The 21,592-nt window shown below is 47.5% G+C and overlaps 1 protein-coding gene across 1 annotated transcript; it reads left to right on the top strand.

Moving 5' to 3' along the window:
• The first annotated feature begins 1,043 nt into the window (after nucleotides 1–1,043).
• CTSF (cathepsin F) lies at nucleotides 1,044–21,479 on the top strand. The gene is made up of 14 exons (XM_080984265.1): nucleotides 1,044–1,286; nucleotides 4,390–4,512; nucleotides 6,819–6,894; nucleotides 8,388–8,497; nucleotides 9,577–9,652; nucleotides 10,260–10,373; nucleotides 10,925–11,070; nucleotides 12,151–12,247; nucleotides 12,664–12,744; nucleotides 13,744–13,863; nucleotides 16,308–16,372; nucleotides 17,301–17,391; nucleotides 18,173–18,231; nucleotides 19,653–21,479. Exons 1-14 carry the CDS (start codon nucleotides 1,080–1,082, stop codon nucleotides 19,725–19,727), a joined length of 1,440 nt encoding a protein of 479 aa, XP_080840391.1. The 5' UTR covers nucleotides 1,044–1,079; the 3' UTR covers nucleotides 19,728–21,479.
• Nucleotides 21,480–21,592: the final 113 nt, after the last annotated feature.

The following is a 21,592-nucleotide window of genomic DNA, read 5'->3' as shown; positions in this document are numbered from 1 at the left end:
TAGGATGCTGGACTAGAAGAATCAAGAGAGTTGAAAGGGACCCTGAGGATCATCTAAGTCCTGCAATGCAGGAATATGCAGCTGTCCCTTGTGGGGATCAGACTTGCAATCTTGGCGTTATCACCACACTCTAACCATCTGCTGGTTGCTGGCCTGATCCATCAGGGCCAAACATAGGTTCTTATGTGCTTTACCCCTGCATGCAGGGATTGTGGCAAGTTCAGAGAACAATATGCAAACATGGGCAGATGAATTTCATGTTGCAATCCCATGTGTGTTTTGGGACAGATAACAAGTGTCCATAGCTTGGATCTGTGGCACACGGGAAAATCTGATCTCGCCATTGTACAACAGGAAGATGTAGCTACACCCTGGCACCATTACTATGTATACAAACACATGCCACGTTTCAGGTTGCTTGGCAGCCAGGTGTTTTAACTTATTGTTACCTTGTTTTCCTCCAGCTGCTGGCATCTAGTGTTCTGCTGCTTCTAAAGCTGTGCACACTTGATTCTCCCCCGTTTTATGGTCACAATAAATTAGGGGCCTGTCCAGTAGAATTAGGCTGACTGCCCCTCAAGACCACCCAGTGAACTTCATGGCCAAGTGGGAATTTGAATCCAGATCCTAGCCCTCGAACCTCTGCCTCACACGGGCTCATGCATTGGCCCTTGTGGCCTGCAAGATGCTCAGGGTGAGGGCGCTGCCTGTTCTCATCCCTGTGCCTCTCCTCACCCCACTGGGGGTACTTTCCAGGTGTGCAGGAAGGGAAGGGTCCCCGTGTGACGTCACATGAGGGGGGCTGCGGGAGTGAGACCCCGCCCCTTTCTCCTGGAGGGAAGCCGGGATTGCCTCTTGTTTTTCGAGGGAGAGGACCAAAGCCAAGGGCAGCGAGGGCGTTCAGATGACGCCGGGTGGGCGGGGCATGGCGGAGACACGCCCCCCCGCCTCGTCGGCCAAGGGGACGCCACCCAATGCCCAGCCGTCTGCCTCAGGCCCCTCCCACTCTGCCTCAGGCCCCGCACTTCCTCCCTCCCTTCACCCGGCCGCCGGCCCGACTCCCTTCAGTCAGAGCAAGGATGGCGCAGGCGTCGGCTGTCCCCTTTGTGCTGCTGCTCCTACTGGGTGCCTCCGCGGCGATGCCGGGGGGCGCCCGGGAGGTGGACGTGCGGAGCGGCCAGGCCCGTGAGGCGGCTCGCTTCGCCTTGGCCGAGACTTTCCAGAGCGACAAGGCGGGCTCCGGAGGTGGCGGTCGCCTTTGGACGCTGCGCTCAGTCCAGACGCAGGTGAGATGCAGAAAGGCTGGGCGCAGGTGCGGGGGAACGACCTTGGGGCTGGAAGAAATGAGGGGGAATCATGACTTGGGGGGGCACGGGTGCTAGGAGGGAGGAACCTTGGGGCTCATCACTGTGGAGGAGCATGAAGTATTTGGGGGCTGAAGCACGTCGGGGGACTTTGGGGCTGGAAGAAGTGGGGGCTATGACTTAGGATGGGGGAGGATAAAGTATTCCTCGTAATCCAAAGCATCTGGGGTCAAAGAGGCTGTGAGGACCTCATGCCCCAAGTAGCCCCCATCCAAGTCCATTTATTGCGCTTATGTCCGTCCCCCTTTCTCCAATGAGTTAAAAATGGTGACCTATATGGTTTTTCTGCATCACATTTAATCCCCGTAACAACCCTGTGAGGCAGGGTAGGCTGAGAGACAGTGAGCGAGCTTAACTGTTACACCACCACTGGCTCTCATGCCAGCCATTTTTGCCAATCTACCCCAGTATTGTGTGCTCTGGCTGGCAGCACTTCTCCAGGGTCTTGGCTATGGGGTCTCCCCCCCAACACCTCCTTGATCCTCTGAACTGGGGATTTAACCCTGGACCTTCTGCATGCAAAGTGTGTGCTCTTTGTTTTGCCAAGAGACCCAGAAACCCCACCCCTTCCAGTCAAATTAATTTAATTTAGTGAACTAGTTAAGGCATTTGTACCTTGCCCCTCAGCCAAAAAGAATTCCAGAGCAGCTTACGTTCATTCAGTTAGAACAAGACTGACCCTGCCTTCGGGATTACAGTCTAAATGACAGGTTGTCAGTGCTTTTTTTCTGGGAGTACTCAAGTGTACGCAGTACCAGAACCTTTAATTTTCAAATGTTAAAAGTGTGGCACTTACTGTAACAACGTCATGATGAGTACCGGCACCATTTTCCCTAAAAAAATAAAGCACTGCACGTTGTCCAAGGAAAAGAATGTCCTTCACACAGTGCATAGTTAAAATATGGAACTCACTCCCACAGGAGGTGGTGTTGGGCACCAACTTGGAACGCTTTAAAAGAAGATTGGACAAATTTATGAAGAAGGGGTCTGTCAGTGGCTATTAGCCACAATGGCTATGCTCTGCCTCCACAGCTTTTGAATATCAGCTGCTGGAAACCACAGGAAGGGAGAGTGTTCTTGTGCTTGCTGGTTTCCCTTGGGCATCTGGTTGACCCCTGTGAGAACAGGATGCTGCACTTGACGGGCCCCCTTTGTTCTTGTGAAAAAGCGACTGGAAGGGATGGGAAGTAAACTGAGACATCAGTTTTTAAAATTAAGTAACAAGTTCCTGTAATTACCAGCTGTCATTACAGTTCAGGGCAAGAGGCTGAAGCAGCCTGCTACCAGGTGACATTTGAGGGAGGGGAGGCCTGATGGCATCTGTAGAGAGTATTTTCTCTATCGGCCCCCGCCCCGAGCTCCACAGGCATCCGAAATGGCAAACACAGGACTTAGGAAGTACAGAGGGCCGGAGAGTCTGCTGCTGAGGATGTTATTTTTTTTCTTCTTGCTCCCTTTGGGATCCTTATTGCTGTCCCAGGTGTCTTCTTGTTGACAATTAGAAGCACAATCCACTTAACTCTTAAAATAGTTACGGGTGGCTTCCATCAAGCTAGACTGCTTTAACTGGTATACTGGCAGAGGGCGAGGGAATCTGCCTCCATCTGATTAGCTGGAGTCCTGGATAATTGATGCTGACCTGCAAGTAACAAACCTCTGGGCCGAGGCTGTCACTCCATGCTGGAGAACTAGGTCAGTGACTAAGAGTAAGGCCAGTGGAATGCCCTTACAGCTGACAGTCAACAAGAGAAACTCAGCCCCATGCATTCCTGCTCCTCCCTCAGAACCAGGTTCTATCTTTGATGGAATCTAAATATCAGAAACAAAAGGGTGTGTGTGTTTTATCAGTGTTTGAAATGGTCTGCAGGCCTAACCATAATTCCCACGAGGAGGCAGCCTGCTCTGTTTAATTCTTCACTGTACAACTGTTGTTCTGGCTCTCACAGAAGTGTTTTGGCCACAGTTGGCCTCGAGCCTCCAGTATTGTGCCTGGTTAGTTCTCCAAGTGTGTCTGTGAGGCTTTATTTACTTCCTGGCTTTCATGAGAGCCTTTTGCTCAGTGTTTGGGATTGTGAGACAGAATCACATAAGAAGAGCCCTTCTGGATCAGGCCAATGGCTTATCTAGTCCAGCATCCTGTTCTCACGGTAGCCAACCACTCTCTCATCTCCTGTGGATTCCAGCAACTGGTATTCAGACACATACTGCCCCTGACCTCCATGGAAGCAGAGCATAGTGATTGTGACTAGTAACCATTGAAAGCCTTCTCTTCCATGAATTTGTCTAATTATCTTTTACAGCCTCCTATAAAAGTGTTTAACTATGTGCTCTGTGAAAGACTCCTTCCTGTTATCTGTCCTGAAGCTTCCACATTCAGTTTGATTGGATGCCCATGACTTCTAACGTGACGACAGAGGGAGAAAAACTTTCCTCTGTCTACTTTCTCCATGGCGTGAATAATTTCATGGACTTCTGTCACGTCTCGTCTTTTCTCTACGCTAAAAAGTTCCCAAACGCTGCAGCCTTTGTTCATGGGGGAGTCATTCCATATCCTTGATCATTTCAGTTTCCCTTTTCTGAATCTTTTCCAACTTTACAGTATCCTTTTTGAGGTGAGGTGACCACAGACTTGGCCAGCCAGCAAGAGGCAGAATAGTCGTGTGCCTTTGTCTGTCAGGAATTGTGGAATGCTGAAATGTTTCCCAGTGTCAGCAGTGTGCCAGGCAGTGGCTGTGTATCGTTTTCCTTTCATGAAGTTCCTGTTCTATGCATGTATGAATTGAACTTGCAGTGTGAGCTTGTGAACCTCAAGTTTAAAGCCGGGCGGTGAACTTTTGAGTCCAGCCATAGTTATCTGCTGCCTCCTCCTTCCAAACAAACAAACAACCAGAAAACCATTGAGGCCACTCTAGGTCTTTTCCAGTTTCTTCCAAACTGGTTTTGGCTGCTTGCAGGCAGTGAACATCACTGGGCAATTTTCCAACATTTCCCACTTGCCTGAGAGCTGTTCTTTCCTCATCTCCAGGTGGTGAATGGAATCAAGTACTACCTGGATGTGACTCTGCTGCAGAGCAGTCAGTGCAGTGGGAAGCAGGCTGTGGGGCAAGATGCTCCTAGTTGCCTCACTCCAGAAGAGCCGGAGCAAATGGTAAGAATCAGCATTGTACTTTCGCTTTCTGGTTAAAAGGGGCAGGGGGAGTGTAGCTAGCACCTTCAATGTGCTGGAAACCTGGAGTCTGGTTCCCAAGGTATCCTACTTTTGCATGGCTCTATTTGATTTCTCTTCTGAGTTTTTTAAAAAATAATCTGGTAGCATCATGCAAAACACATGGGGCTGCAACAGTTAGCACAGGCACTGGCACATAATATCTGTTCCGCATTTGTAGGAAATCAGTCTTTTAGTGTGGCAGCACCTGCACTTTGGAACTCCCTGCCAATTGATAATCAGGCTGGCGCCTTCACCAAACTCCCTTCAGCGCCTGGCTTAAAATATTTTTGTTTAGACAAGCGTATGCAGATACCTGAACATTGATGTGTGTTTTAATCTGTTTTTTTAATTTATCCTGATTTTAATTTTTTGAATGTTTTACTGGTAGTTTTTAGTGTATTCTTGTTTTCATTTACCACTTTGAGATTTTTTTACAATCAATATAATTTATTTGTGTACCTTCCTTCACCCGAAGATCACAGGGCGGTTCGCAACATAAAAATACAAAATGAAAACACAAAATACATAATAAAGCAAAAGCAAAACAAAACAATAACCTCCCCTCCCACAGAAACATATGAAAGGGTGGTAAAATGACCCCTGTTGAGTGTATCAGCTCTTGTCTCTATTCCAACAGTGCTACAAGTCCCTGAGTATGACCTCTGTGTGCATTAGGAAATAGGATGGGTTGAGACTGAGGGGCACCTGTGGCTGGCACTTTGCAGAATCTTTCCCTGGTACCTCAGTTTCCCTGGAAGTGTGGATATGCAGATGGCAGTGAAGTGGGATTTCTAACTCTCCCATCTCCAAACAGACACCTCTTTGCTTGAAGAGGAGCAGACCTCCCACTGGGACCTGTGGCTGGCGCAAAGTAGTTTGTGCAAATATGGTCTCCTCCTTCCAACGTGTTGGAGAAATGGGGGCAAGTTAGATGTCCAGGAGATGAATGGGGAAGTAGCAGGTCATCGCCCAGAAGCTTGGGAAGGTTACAGATTTGCTTTGGTCTGCATAAAGCAGCGTGTTAACAACAGTAAACATTGGTACTGTTGACTCAGACTTCTCATTATCAAGGCTACGATCTCCATAAGCACATGCCAAATTCAGTTTGTCCCCCTGGGTCTCACATGTTTATCTTGTGACCTGGCATCACTGAATCTCTTTGCATAAACTTCCCCTCAAATAAGAGCAGTTTGGTTTGGCTGGCCAGCCTGTCAGCTGACAGTGCCTCATGTAGCTCCAGGGGTTGGGTGTCAAGGAGGAAGATAGAGAGCATTGACATCATGTATACTGACTGGCACAGTTGCTGTATCCAAAAGTTTATCCTAGCCTTACCTGGAGATTGAACCTGGGTTGTTCTGCATGCAAGGCAGATTCTCTACCTCTGAGCTATGTAAGATGGGTTTGATCCAGCAGGCAGGCTCTTCTGAGATGCTTATGGTGTGCTCGATCCCCCAAGCTGAAGACTGAAGTGGTTGCAACCCAGGCGCAACTAGCCCTCAGTGCAAGATATCTGACAAGTACACACACTGACCCTCTTGCTAGGACTTACAGTGTTACCTCGGGTTACACACGCTTCAGGTTACATACGCTTCAGGTTACACACTCCGCTAACCCAGAAATAGTGCTTCAGTTTAAGAACTTTGCTTCAGGATAAGAACAGAAATTGGGCTCCGGGGGCACAGCAGCAGCAGGAGGCCCCATTAGCTAAAGTGGTGCTTCAGGTTAAGAACAGTTTCAGGTTAAGAACGGACCTCCGGAACGAATTAAGTACTTAACCCAAGGTACCACTGTATTTTCATGAGATCAGCCTCAATTAAGATGCAAAAGGTCCTCCCAGTGAAGTGGCTGGTAGGGATAAAGCATCTCTGATGCATGGTGTAAGATGAACGCCCCAAGGCACCTTACTGTTTGGAGTCATAGACCATTAGGTCATAGAATCATAAGAGTTGGAAGGGACCCTGAGGATCATCTAGTCCAAACCCCTGCAATACAGGAATATGCAGCTGCCCCTTATGGGGATTGAACCTTCAACCTTTTGGGAGGAGGGCAGCCCTTTCCTGCCAGAGCCAGAGGTCCTGACTTCTTTTTGCCTCCTCAGATAGCCCAGTAGGCCCCATTTCCTCTCCTAGAGTTGATGGCAAGGCAATATTTCTGATTTCCAGCCTTGCATCCTTCCGCCTCACACATCTTATCTGAGTGGCTTGTCCTTGCTTGCCCTCCTAACCTTTTCTGTTCTTCCCTTCCAGTCATGTCACTTTGAGGTCTGGAGCCAGCCCTGGGCAAACAGGAAGAGGCTGGTGAAGCAAGAGTGTCGCCTGGCTGGTAAGTCAGGTCTGGGTACTCTGTCTGAAGCGTTAAAAGCAGAAAATACAGTCAAGAAGGCAGGGCCCCAAACCTTTGCATACTGTTGACATAAACAGTAGCTCCCTGAGCCAAGCTTTTCCTTCAAGGATATTGATTGTAGCAACCAGTAGCAACCAGAACGGGTAAGATGACTCTTGTACCGGCCTACCTACTTCCACAGAATTCTCCTTCAGGAGGCAAATAGCCTCCACACTGTAATGCTCCATCCAGGTTGGACTCCTATCAGTGCAAATGAGCAAATGCAACTAGGTTCAAAGTCATTTGGAATTCCTTCATCTGGGGCTGCCAACCATTCTTTGGCCCATGGGGATTTACAATCGAGTGCTGTGGGCGCCACCGAGCCTGGTTGCTTCTCTCTGCGTCCTCTGGATCAACCCTCCTGTCAGAGTCCACGCATACACACTCTTTGCCTTTCCAAGGGATCTGGATAAAAGCCAATAATATTAATCTGAGGATTGAAAAGCACATAGAGTTGGAAGAGGAAATGGGAAAGAGCGGCACTTTTCCAACTTCCTCCTCCTGTTCAAGCAGCCCCCCGTTTACTCGGGCTTTACGTTCTGAGGTACTGCGTGCGTCAGTGAAATCATGTATAATTGAAACCCATTGAAAAAGACTGCAAATACCCTGCTCTGCCCTTTTAGTGACATTTCAGTGACGTCTTTATGATGTTTCTGGGTCACTTCTGGGTTTGGCACAATGCACACGCACACGGTTGCACACATATGGAACGTGCCTAAACGGGGGTGGGGGTGCTGCCTGTATGTACCTTTAAAGGGAGTAAAAACCTAACCCTAACCCTCACGGCCTCATGAGCAAGTGGGTAGTGCAGGGAGGGGCTTTGTGGGGGCCAGGAGAAGGTTGCAAGGCGCTATAATGTTGATACCTGGACTTACATCATTTGCAAGATGGGTGTCCATGTGTGTAATTGATACATGGCCTCACCTTTTCTCCCCAGGCACAATGAATCATTCAGGGGCATGAATCATTAAGGTGTAGGCTGCTGGGTAAAAGATTTCCTTCTGCATATCTGGTTAAGCACATATTTCTGCGAGGAGGTGTAATGAGAAGGATTGGGGGTTTAGCTGATAGCCATTTAGAATGTAGGTGACTTTTGGAATACAGTGGTACCTCTGGATACGAACGGGATCCGTTCCGGAGCCCTGTTCGCATCCAGAAGCAAACGTATCTAGTGATGGCATGTCTGCGCACGCACGCATCACTTTTCGCCGCTTCTGCGCATGCGCGTGATGTCATTTTGAGCGTCTGCACAAGCGCAAGCGGCGAAACCCGAAAGTAACACGCTCCGTTACTTTCAGGTTGCCGCGGAGTGCAACTCGAACGCACTCAACCTGAAGCGCATTCAACCCGAGGTATGACTGTATCCACTTAGTCTGGTGACTGAGTGTGGGATAGTAAATAAATAAACACACACACACCCCTTGTTCTTGCAGAGCCATCGGAAGTAGTCCACGCAGCAAAACTGGGGGAGTGGGAAGTGTTCCGTCCGAAGGCACCTGCCAAGGAAGTCGAGGAGTTAGCCCAGGAAGAGAGGTTTCTGCAGGTGAGTGTTATTCATCTGCCTTTTGGAGCTGGGGTGTGAACTCTCTTAGCAGGGCAAAGCAGGGCTGTGTTCCTGCTGACTGAGTTGTCTCTTTCTCTTTTTTCCCTTTATATCAAAAGCATGTACATGTAGCTTGGATCCCAAACGCCTTGGTACTCTGACGTTTTAGCTCCCAAATGCCGCAAACCTGGAAGTGAGTGTTCTGGTTTGCGAACTTTCTTTGGAACTTGAACGTCCGACATGACTTCCGATTGGCTGCAAGAGCTTCCTGCAGCCAACCAGAAGCCGTGCTTTGGTTTCCAAACATTTTGATAGTCGGACGGACTTCCGGAACGGATTCCGTTCGACTTCCGAGGTATGACTGTATACATTTGAGACAGCCACAATCTTCCAATTTTGGTCAAAAGTGCACAGCGTTCCTGTTTGCATGTTCCTGATTCTAACATTAGGGAAACTGGATGCCTGATTCATCTTGGGTACTTTGATATCATCTGCCTAAGATAACCTTGCTTCTGATACAGTGATTTAAAAAAAGTAATTGGCTAGGGTAATGAAAGGTCAAAGGTCAAAGAAAGATGGACAGGTTTTTGGCAGGCTGGCATTTATTCATTGATTTCATAAAATGCTAGGAATCTGGTAGATCAGTTCCAACTATATATAAAATAGTTTTGTCTTTTAAAGAGTAAGACAGGATTCATTGTAGAAGGGTTAGATTAATTAAGAAAAATGAAACGTGCATCTAATTAATGGAGTCTTTTGTTTAGATTATAGGTTATAAGAGACAATGAATGCTGTAAAGAAAAATAATAATACTATTGAAGATCAAATATTATGTTTAATAGGTTCTTAATACTACTCGTAAAATATATTGTGCTAAAGAAATACAATATTATGCTGGAAATACTGTTCATAGGAGGGAAGGGGGCTAATTTATATTTATGCCCTAGTCAACATTATTTCTGCAAAACAGTTTGGAAAATAAAATAAAATCGCAATCTGCAGTTGAAGGCAGCAGCTCTGTTTCTGTGATTCAGTTTCTTGTGTACCAGTTTCTCAGTTCTGGATTCTTCCATCCCCAGAATGCCTCCAACCACCTGGTGCCCCTCTTCAAGGAGTTCTTGACAACTTATGAGAAGAGCTACAAGGACAAGCAAGGTGAATGTTGGGTGAAGGAAACTGTCAAAGCAACAACATGCCTGGGCTGCCCTGTGTGGTGTAATGGTTGGTCTAGGACCTGGCAGAGTCCAGAGTTTAGAATCCCCACTCAGCCATGAAGCTCATGGGATAACCTTGGGCCAGGTGCAGTTTCTCAAGTCTGATGTGCCTCGCAGAGTAATTGTGAGGATAAAATAAGGAGGGCTGGGAGAACTGTGTGCGCCACCTTGAGCTCCTTGGAAGGAAAGCAGGATATAAAATGCAAGAAATAAATATAAGCTGCAAAGGTCAGGCTAGCTTCTCAGCAGAGTTCCTCTGATGTTCAGATTTTGCAGCAGGCATGGCTGTGCTTGCTTGGGCTGTTGGGAGTTGGGAAGGCAGGCATTAGGAAGGCCACAGGCTCCCCGCCTCCCTTGTCTGTCTTCCAGCTTCTCCTGATCCAATTTGGCATCCCTCCACTCCTCGGAGCACACCAGCCCACATACACACTGCTGGCAGTAGCATTCTGCATGTTAAGCATCCTTAAAGAACTGTAGGCATAACTGTTGATGGATAAGAATCAATACTCATGCTCAGTCCTTGTTTCCCTGGCCTCCTGCTCTTTTAGAGACCGAGAGGCGTTTCCGCATCTTTGCAGAGAATCTGGAGAAGGCCCGGCTAATTCAGGAACTGGATCAGGGCACGGCAGAATACGGTGTCACCAAATTCAGTGATCTGACAGGTAGGTGAGGACGGGGCAGGGACTCTGCTGCTAGCTTCCCCTCTGAATCGCAGAGCTACAGCATACCTGTGTCTGGTAGACCCGCCTTCGCCAACCAGGTGCCCTCCAGATGTTGCAGGACTAAAACGCCCGTCAGGAGGGCACCAGGCTGAACAGGCTGCAGTAAACAAATGGCATTGCATATCCCAGCTTCCTTGGAAAGTGCAGGTGTCTCAAACCAGATATTTTATTTTTACATTCAGTTACTTGCATTAAGGAACTGGGATAATACATTATCCAGACGTGTATATTAAAAGGGTTTTTTTTTTTTTCAATAAAAGAGAGAGAGAATGAAACAAAGTGAATAAAAGTAGCATAAAGTAAAGCAAAAATGGGTATCTAATGTTTTTAAAATTACAGCACAAGTTCCAAAGAGGAAAGATACAGATAAGTATTTGTGGCGGATAAAACTCAAGAACTTCAATCAGCCAGGAAGGCTAGAGTGTCATCTTTTATGAAATCTGGTGCTTTTGTCTTTTCATCGCACAATGTATCTTTCTCCTTTGTTTCAGAGGAGGAGTTCCGCTCCACGTACTTGAACCCACTGCTTTCCCAACTGCCTGGTCGGCCAATGAAACCAGCCACCATCCCTAATGATCCACCCCCTGATGCATGGGACTGGCGGGACCACGGGGCTGTCACAGGTGTCAAGAACCAGGTTGGTTTTCCTCTGCTCCACTATGGAAGCAGCTGCTTCCTCAAAGGGACCAGGTTGGACTTAAAGTTTCCAAAGGGGTTAAAAGTTCCACTGTTTCCCTGTGTGGGCTTGTTGTGTCAGGTTGGTGAGGAGCTGGAAGAAGGTAGTGATCCACCCTAGGTTCTGGGCCTGAGCTTTATTTGTTTTGTTCTCTGTAGGAATTTATGTCCCAGCTTTGTATCAAATTTTGATGCAAGGCAGCTTACAACATGTAAAAAAATCCTCATAAAATGAAAAGTAATAAAACTAATTGAAAGCAGTAGTTAAAATACATCGAAACACATTTAGAACCAGCAGCTAAAGTACAGTTTGCCCCGGCAACACCATCTGCATCGTCTGCACCTTAGTTTTCAAAGGCCTGTCTCAATACAAAAGTTTTAGTCTGCCAGCAGAAAGGATAACCAAGAGGGAGCCAGTTTAACCTCTCCTGGGAAAGGATTCCACAATCTGGGAGCAGCCGCAGCAAAGCTTCTCTCTTGTGTCACCACCAACCGTGTTTTTGATGTTAATGGGTCCAAGAGTGTTGGAGGCGGATTTCCAGCCGGTGGCAGAGGACAGAGTGACTCCAGGAGACATAGGTGTAAAAACCCAAACTAAAACGAAGACTTTATTACTAAACAATAAACACAAACTCTGGTGGGTGTTATTCCTGCAGGCAGGCCACAAAACTCAGCTTTTTTCCTTTATAGCAACGGCCACCTGCAGCCAATTAATCCCAGAAACTTCTTAAAGGTATACACACATGTTTCTGTGCCGAATGTCCCCTAACAAAGAGAAGGTACTCACCTGAGGATCTTGGCACCTAGAAAGGTTTATATAGGGAGTTATGGTCATTCAGGAAGCCTGGTCCCAAGCCATATAGGGCTTTATAGGTCAGAACCAGCGCTTGGAATTGTGCCCAAAAGTGGACCAGTAGCCAGTGAAGTTGTTTAACTGATGTAAGTTGCCTTCTTCCAGGCTGCTTCTGAATTGTCTCCTTTTTCATCTTATGGCCAGTTCATACTATCTGGAGTAACGCTTTCCTTTTCTCAATTACTGCAGGGTTACTGTGGCTCCTGCTGGGCCTTCTCTGTGACGGGCAACGTGGAAGGGCAGTGGTTCCTCCACAATGGCACTTTGGTCTCCCTCTCTGAGCAAGGTAAGGGAATTCTTTGAGGAGGCCTGGCCTCTCATGTTTGGACTGGGAGCTTTCTGGGCAGCAGAGCTAAAACAAAACAAAAAAACTGCCAGTGAAGTCATTGGTTGTGCCTTGTTTACATGACCGTGTTGACTCAAATGTTTTACAGGTATAGGATGCTTGCATTCTCAAAGCAAATTTTATTTAATTTTTCCTTTCATTAACTTGTTATAACCCATCCTGAGATCACATATGGCGAGGAGCGAGATGTAACTGCTTTGAGTTTTTTCTTCAATCAAGTGGCATATAAATTTTATGAAGGAAATGTCCTAAAGAAATAAATTGGGAAATTGGCTGACTTCAGGAGCAAGACTGGACACGTCTTTGGGTGCTCACCCTCCAGTTTCCAGCTGACCTGATTTCTGCTCCCTCCACAGAGCTGCTGGACTGTGACTCCGTAGACAAAGCCTGTGGAGGAGGACTTCCATCCACGGCCTACGAGGCCATCGAAGGGCTGGGTGAGTCGGCAAAATATTTTTGCTCCAGCGCGGCACTTGGTCTGCAGCTTGTTCCTCTGCATGTACCTTGACATCCAGAGAATAAGATGTTTTGAGTGTTCAGAGACTTGTTTTCACAGCCATCTCTGAACTGGAGAAACTAGGCGCCTTGAGCACGGTGGTGCTGGAAATGCTGGTTTGTTCCGAAGGCTAAAACGTAACCGAGTTTTGCCAGTTGCATCTAGAGCACCATTCATGCCAGATCCTTCCCTTTTAGAAAAAATCCATTCCCTCTTTCTTGGGGCAAACCCTGAATTTTTCAAGAGTGCACATGCTGCCTTTACTGCAGTTCCCCAATGGCTGTGAAGCAACCACCACAGTGAGGCTGGAAGATGCTCTGTTTGTTCAGCCGTTTGTTGACAATGCAAAGTCCCTCTTCAGAACTGCTGGATTCTGGCTGCTGTTGATTTCTCACGTAGGGGTTGTTGTTCCTCGCTGCTATTGCCTCTAGAAGTATTAAGGTAAAGGGACCCCTGACAATTAGGTCCATTTCTGACCAACTCTGGGGTTGCGGCACTCATCTTGCTTTATTGGCCGAGGGAGCCGGCGTACAGCTTCCGGGTCATGTGGCCAGCATGACTAAGCCGCTTCTGGCGAACCAGAGCAGCGCACGGAAACACCGTTTACCTTCCCACCAGAGCGGTACCTATTTGTCTACTTGCACTTTGACGTGCTTTCGAACTCCTAGGTTGGCAGGAGCTGGGACCAAGCAATGGGAGCTCACCCCGTCGCGAGGATTCGAACCGCCGACCTTCTGATCAGCAAGTCCTAGGCTCTGTGGTTTAACCCACAGCACCACCTGCATCCCACAGAAGTATTATTAGGGCATAATAAATGTGTGGGGTTTTTTTAAAGCCACTCTTAGATCCTTATTCTGCACAGCAAGAGCCCCATCTGTACAGTTTTCCTTGCCAGGTCATCACCTTCCTTGGCCTTCCTGATTCTCCTCTTCTTCCCCAGGCGGCCTGGAGACAGAGCGCGATTACAGTTACGAGGGGTTCGAGCAGAAGTGTGGCTTCTCCAAGGATAAGGTGGCCGTCTACATCAATAGCTCCGTATCAATATCCCGGGATGAGACAGGTACGTGTCTGAGACCATGGCTTGGGGTGCCAGTTAGTGAATCAGATTGTGGGCCTCTTAATACCTAGAGAGATCTGGAACACTCTGCTGTGGAATGAGGAAGGCCACTTGCTACTGCCTAGAGCAAGGGTTGGGCAAACTTTTCCCAGCCCCAGGGCTGCCTTCCCTCTTGGCCAAACTTCCAGAGGCCACATGCCAGTGGTATGTGGGGCCAGAGCAGGCATAGGCAAACTCGGCTCTCCAGATGTTTTGGGACTACAGCTCCCATCATCCCTAGGACCAGTGGTCAGGGATGATGGGAATTGTAGTCTCAAAACATCTGGACAGGGCAACAGATGTAAGAATTGGTGTAGACATATATATATGTTTATGAAAATATTTATATGCTGCAAATCATAACAAAATAAAAGCAGTATACAATAATAACTATATAATATAAAAACACATTTAAGATCAGAGACCATCATCTAAGTGTTATGGAAAGATGGCTTCTTAATTGCTGGTATAAGCTTGACGACATAGAGAAGTTCTCAGCAGTTGTTTATTTATTTATTTTAATAATTTTTATTAACCGACCAATCAAATCAAATCACATCACATAAATTCCGAATTACAAAGCCGAATTTTAAATTTTTTGTTGTTGGGGGGACCCATATTTCAAGTTCCAAAGGGGATTCCAATCATCTTCTTGCTGCAAATCTGTACAAATAATGTTCATAATTCTATCCAGTCCTATCTTGCTGTTCCCACATCTCGTCTTGTTCGTATATTTTTCTTTTTTTCTTTATGATCTCTTCTGATAATCTCCTTAAGCAGGTAAACACCAGTTGTAATCCTGTGTGAATTTTCCCGTTCGTCCAATCATCATGTCGAGATGGTTTCCATATATCATCACTTTCATAAATAAAAGCACTCTTTCCATCATTAGTCTCGCAAATCTGTCGCTTTCTTTAGTCCCTCTGAGGAAGCTCACCCACAATATGAAAACAGATCTGTTCCTCCTCCCAGACGTAAGTCTTTCGACAGAACTTGCCAAAATGGCGACGCTATTTTTTGCTGCGTCATTCCAAAGCTCTTATGCTTTCCACGGTCTCCTTAAAACATGCTTTGGTTAGAAAATTATCTCCACACAGTCTTAAATCCTCAGCTTAAGTCATTTAAATGGCACTTGTGACGTGGGGGGGGATTCTTGGTTAATCACATAGAGAAAAGAAAGGAAAGTTCCCCCCCCCCAGTCCCGTTGCCGAACATACCGAGCCTTGGTGTGTCTTCTCATGATTTATTCCTGTTCCTCCGACCCGTCTTGTTTATCAGAGATCTCTTCAGTTAGCAGTCTTTACTCCCCATTCTTCCTTGAAATATGTGCATTAGCTTCCTCCTAATTGTTTCTTTTGAAGTTGCTGCAGCTAGAGGCGCGAATCAGAGACAGCGTCCAGGAGCGCCAAAATCCGCACAAGGGCTTTCTGCCTAGTGCCCCCACCCCCTCAAGTTCGGGGGTGGTATAGGGCACAGCAGGCAAGGGCAGTCCCCCCCCCCACGCTTGGGGGGGCTGGGAGGCTGTTTACTCCCATCACAGCCTCTTAATTACCTCATGTGGGTCGGAGAGATGTTATTGTCAGCCATCTTCCGATGCTCCCTTAGTGGCCCCCCTTCTCAGCGGTTGTTTAAAAGGAGCTGGATGCTGAATCTCTGTTAGCAGAGTGTTCCACAGGACTAGGCCAATAAGACTAAAGACTCTATTTCACATTGATGTCAAATGACCTTTGCCAACTCAAGGAATGACCAATGAGGTTCTTCCAGGTGATCTTGGTAACTGAGCCAGGATATAAGGGTTCAGGCCATCTCTAAGGTACCTTGGGTCTAAGTTATTCAGGGCTCTGTAAAATCAATACAAAGACCTGGCTCAGTAGTAGATGGGCAGCCAGTGCAGAGGTTATTTACTCCCTCTTCATCCATACAAGCAAGAGGTATTATCATGGTCCAATAACACATTCTGGCTAAGAAAAAACACAGGGCAGGGTCATAGACACTTGTGGCCTGTGGGATGGATTTAGAGGTCTGGATGGCTGCATAGGTCCCTGAGGTACCCCAGGCCAGCCCTGGATGTTCTCTGGACTTGATAGGTGCCCTTCTTGCTGCTTTTATGGCTAAGAAACATTCGAGACCACACACTTTGATACTTAACAGCCACTCTGCTGAGCCGTCCTGCTACGATCTCTTGTCTTACCTGCTGCCACCATGCATGGGTGTAGGAAGTGCAACTGAGGCCAGGGAGAGGCAGCGTATCAGTATCTCAAATGCATGGTGATCCACATGTGTAAAATGCTTTCGTTTTCTGGGGCAGGGCCTGCAGCGCAGCTCCCATAAGCTCCCTCTCCTTCTCTTATATCTCTCTGCATCATATAATGGCTTTGCATATTAACCAGTCACTCTCTCCGTTTCAGAGATCGCTGCCTGGCTGGCTAAGAACGGCCCTATTTCCATTGCTCTGAACGCCTTTGCCATGCAGGTGAGGGAGCCCCTGGAGGGCCATGCTTCTTTTCCCATGCTGTAAGGAACAGAGGTCACCCTTTTGGTCAAAAAACATTCCCCCACATCATTTGTTGAGCGGGTGGGGAGCAAAATGAAACCCTCCCAAAAAAATCACAGTGGAGGGACAGAAATCTCTATGCAAGTTTGAGCAGGGAGTTGCATTAACTTTATGATGTGGCCATAGGTTTTCCATTTCCCCTTGCTTTTTAAAACTTAAAAAAAGAAGAAAAGAAATCCCGGGATGCCGTTGGAGCTCTGCCACCTCCTGCCCCAGGACTCAGAGCCATCTCTGATTCAGGGCAGGCAAAACAAAGCCCTTCTCCACACAGAAATAGAACTGTCAAATTTGCAAGCGCTAAATGCAGCAATGGCCACTAATGTGACCGGCTTCCAAAGCAGGTTAGACAAACTCAAGGAGAATAAGCCTGGTGACGGCTGCTAGCCATGATGGTTATTTTCTGCCTTGGGAAGCAGCATGCACCTGAACACCAGTTGAATCGCAGGTGGAGAAGAGAGTATTGCTGTTGTCCTTGCGAGCTTTCTGATTGGTCACTGAGGCAGACTGCTGGGCCTCTGGTCTGATCCAACAGTTAGCCCTGCTTGCATTTCTTTTACACGGCTTACTCTGCTTCCAAATTCGGATTGGCCTAGTTCAGTTTTTCTTGCTGTTTGAGAGAGGGAGGGCTGAGTCATGCAGAACACGAGGGAACAGATCTGTTCAGAGGGGCCAGGACTCCTTGCAGCTAGGACACATTTGACTTTCTTAGTAGCTTCACACACAGACCTTCAAGCCCTCCCAAATTGCCTGAAGGCCCAAACATTGCACAGGGTGCAACATGTATGTATTTAGTTGCTTGGAGTCCAGGATTGTCTCTGAGCCCTTTTTCCCTTCTTCCCCTGTCCAGTTCTACAGGAGAGGAGTTTCCCACCCCTTCTTCCTGCTCTGCAACCCCTGGATGATTGACCACGCAGTCCTCTTGGTGGGCTACGGCACACGTAAGTGGCTACTTTTACTTTCGGGGGGGGGGGGATGCTCCCAAAACGTGAAGGTGGGGAGATTCACTCTGGAATCTCCATTCCTCCACCCTGCAGTTTAGCGTTCAGAAGCAGTCTCCATCTGTGTTCAATAAGCTTGCTTTACTTTGTTCTTTCTAATTTATTTGCGTGACCTATCTAAAATAATTTTTTGGTGCCACTCTACCTCATTCCTGAAACACTCACACAAAGAGTTAGAAAAAATGCAGATGAGACTTTAAATTACCCTAAAGCTCGTTCGGTTAAAACCTACTTGCGTCTGAGCAAAATATATTAGAGCAGTTTTACTAGCGCTGGCACCTGATGTTTGTCTGATCTAAGTCCCTAGTTCTCATGATTCCCAAAGTTTCGCTTCAGACTCCCCAGTTGTAACAGGTGTGACTAATAGAGGCTGAAGGAGAACTACACGTGGGGTGTTTCCTTGCTTGTGATGGATGTTCAGAGGTGGGCAGGGAGCGGTGGGTGGGTGGAGGAAGCAGGAAGGGTTGAGAACGAATTCCTTCCTGCTTGCAAAAAGCTGCTGGCTTCCATCCAAGGATGCTGCAGAGATCAGATCCGTCTTAAGCCACTTCAAGAGATCGATGGGTTGAGAGAACGGGGGGGGGGGGGACTCTCTCGAGGCATAGATGGAGGAGTTTATAAAATTTATATGCTGCTTTTGGGGGGACGGGACGACTCAGAGGTTTACTGCTTGCTCTACCCCTGACGACTCTCTTCTGTTTCCACCTGTATGCACACGCAGGGGGCCGTACTCCATTCTGGGCGATCAAGAACAGTTGGGGAGAGAACTGGGGAGAGAAGGTAAGCATTCTTCCAAACTCAGCTGGGCGACCTTTCCCCCGCTCTTGGCAATCTCTGTTCACATCGTAAGGAAGGGGCTGATACACTGAAAGCTCAAGAGTCAGGCTTGTGTAACTGCCTGCTGCCAACCCCCTAACCTAGTGTCTCTTTGCTTGACAATGCTTTTGAGGCAAGGAGGAGCCGGTGCCAGGGTATGGCTGACTTCTTCTTATGTTGTGCTGGCCAATGACATGCTCATGTGCAGGCAGAAGGTGGAGATATATTTTATATATTATATATATATATATATATATATAGTCACAAAATGTAACCTCCGTACGATCACATTTTATGTAGAGGTTCAAGTCCAAGGGTTCTGCGTATACATGAAAATTGAAGTAAGGCAGATGGGGAGAGATAATCCCCAGAATCCCCAGCAAGCCAGGCAGAGAGCTTAGAAGCTCTTTGCGCCCCAGGTAACTGCAAGTGGACCCAATGCAAAAAGAGCTCTTAAGCTATCCATCTTGCTTGGGACTCGACTTGCACAAATTCAGCCAGCTTGCCTTCAATGACATATGGTTGAAACTTAAATGCGTGTAAGATGTGATCATACTGTGGAACTGCTTGATTGTAAAAAATCTCAAAACAGTTTACAGAAAGGATGGTACCTTGTGGTACGTACTTAATCCGTTCCAGAGGTCCGTTCGTAACAGGAAAACTCTTGTAACATGAGGTGCACTTTTTCTAATGGCACCTGCTGCCGCGCCGCGACTTCTGCTCGCATCCCGGGGCAAAGGTCGCAACAAGGGGCATCTACTTCCGGGTTAGCGGAACGCGTAACCACTGTAAAACCATCAATGAAAACTGTCAAAACCAGCTTTTAAAAACTTTACTACAAACAATTAAAAACACATGTAAACATTCTACATATTTGGCTAGGTTTCCATAAACAAAAAAAGTTTTTCGCAGGCACTGAGAAGAGTACAGAGAAGGCGTCTGCCTGGTGTCAATGGGCAGGGAGTTCCAAAGTGTAGGAGCTGTCACAATAAAAGGTCTATTTCTTACGAATGTGCAACAGGTATTATGTGGCATCTGTAACAACACCAGTTTCACAGATGTAAGTGGGCATATATATGGGGTGAGGTGATCTCACAGGTAAACTGGTCCCAAGTTGCTAAGGGTTTGGTATGCTGATAGTAACACCTAGAACCTGGCCTGGGTAGCAAATGGGCAACTAGTGCAGATCTCTGACCAGAGGGGTTATATGGGGTCCTGTCAGCAATTGTGCTGCAGCATTCTGCACTAACTGCAGCTTCAAGGGGTGCCCCATGAAGAGTGTGTTGCAGTAATCCAGTCTTGTAGTAACCAATACTGTGGCTAGGCTTTCCTGGTCAAGGAAAATCTGTGCTGCTTACTGACAATTGACCCATGTCTCTTTTCAGGGCTACTACTACCTGTACCGTGGCAGCCACGCCTGTGGCATGAACTCAATGTGCAGTTCTGCAGTGATAGAGTAAGCCTCTCAGGCCCTTGGCTGCCTCCGGTCCAAATCATCAACTTGCTGGCTTTCCATCCAGCACCAAGATGAAGATCGGAGCACCTTCCCTGTACATTATTCTGACCCTGTTTACCTATTTCCCTTTCCAAATAGCCCTGGTTAGGCCTAGTGCATAACTGAGAAGATCTGCCCCTGCTCCTGCCTGCTGCTATGAATGGTAGAGACTGGAGGTAGCATGTCCTAGGATAGGACCTTAACCTTGCTGAGATCCTTCAACCAGGCCAGGATTGGTGCTGGTGTGTGTTTAAAGGGTGCTCCCCTTTCCAGTAGGAGCAGATTCCTTCCCCCAACTCTCAGTGAAGGAGTACTTGGTGCCTGGGCAGATGCACAGAGGATGGTGAAGGGGACTTGCTCCTCTGAAATGGTTAGGTCATCAGCTGCTCCTTGCTGTGAGCCTCCTCTTTTACCTTGGTCAATCCTGAGCTGCTTTTTGGAAGGCAGACTGGGAATTGGGGCCGGGGAGGAAGGGGCAGCGATCTAACTACCATCTCCCATCCCAACTCCCTCTGCAAAAAGCAGGTCTCATTACTGTTTTTTAACCATAGGCCTCTTAAGTTTGGGCCACAGCTCAGTAGAAGAGCACCCACTCTGCACACAGAAGGTCCCAAACAGTTATAGAATCTCATACAGTCTTGGAATTGTAGAGTTGGAAAGGGGACCCAAAGAGTCATCTAGTCCAACCCTCCAATCCTCAGGAGGCAGGGCTAGGGAAGGCCCCCTTCAAGTTGAAGAGCTGCTGTGCTAGATGGACAGCAGACAGTCTGACTTGGTCTAAGGCCAGCTTCCTGTCTCCATACAACTTGAAGAACCAGCTTGCATTTAAGATGAGATGTTCCAAGGAACTTCACAACTCACTCAAGCCCCCTTAAATAAGTGCAGGTGAATTTTCCCTTCCTTGTGGAGACGAGGGGAGCACATTTAACACCCTTATTTCCCAGTTAGTCAGGGGCTTCTTTCTTTTGCACTCTCCAAGTCTTCCCGCTCCCCTTAGGGATTGTAGCACTGATAAATGCCCCCCCCCCAAATGGGGTACCCTTGTTTCCGTTAGCTCAAGTCTTCCTCTGCTTCTGGAAGACTTGACGTGGTGGAGCCACAGCCTTGCAGGACAGTCTTGCCTGTGGCTGGGCGGCTCCACTAGCCTGTAGGAAAAGTAACCATTCCAGTATTAGTCAGCTTTTGCACTTAGATGCCATGAAAACTTTCTCCCTGCACCCACTACAAAAAAGAGGTCAAACCCAGCCCACATTTTTTTTTAGATTTAGCTGCTCTGTATTAATGTTTGCTGCTAGAATGGAAATATTGGTGGACGGTTTGAAGGCAATGCTGAGAGATAATCCCTAGCTTGGTCAGTCCTAAGCACCACCCAAACCTTCTCCTCCAAGGAATCCTACTTGAGCTCCCCCCCCCCCCCCCATTGAGCTCAGGGCTTTTGGGGAGTGGAAGGCATAACTAGCACTTGCAAAATGGCTGCTATAGAAAGTGTTTTTCCTTTTATTGCTGCTCTGAACACCCCACCCCCACCCTGAAAAAGCTGTTTCCCCTTCAGGGACTCTAATCTCAGCCAGAATGGCCTGAAAGTGGCTGCAAAAAAAATGTTTCTGGAAGACACAGCTGCTCAGATGGCTGTGCCTTCTGTCTGTTACTTTAAAGATGCAGCCTTTGGTGTTTCTGTAATTCCACACTAATAAATACTGATGGACTCTGAACTAAAGTGTCTGTGTGTTTCAGGGGTGAGGGTAGTGTGACACCTGGAGGCTTGAGGGAGGGAGACTAGGTTTACCTCCTGCTGAGTACTCCTGAGTAGGTCTTGCCAGCATCCTTCCA

The sequence above is a fragment of the Podarcis pityusensis genome (genome assembly GCF_964106645.2).
Source record: "Podarcis pityusensis genome assembly, chromosome: 16".
NCBI classification, from domain to species: domain Eukaryota; kingdom Metazoa; phylum Chordata; class Lepidosauria; order Squamata; family Lacertidae; genus Podarcis; species Podarcis pityusensis.
Note: the sequence above shows the minus strand (reverse complement) of the source record. Positions and strands in the feature narration are given on the sequence as shown.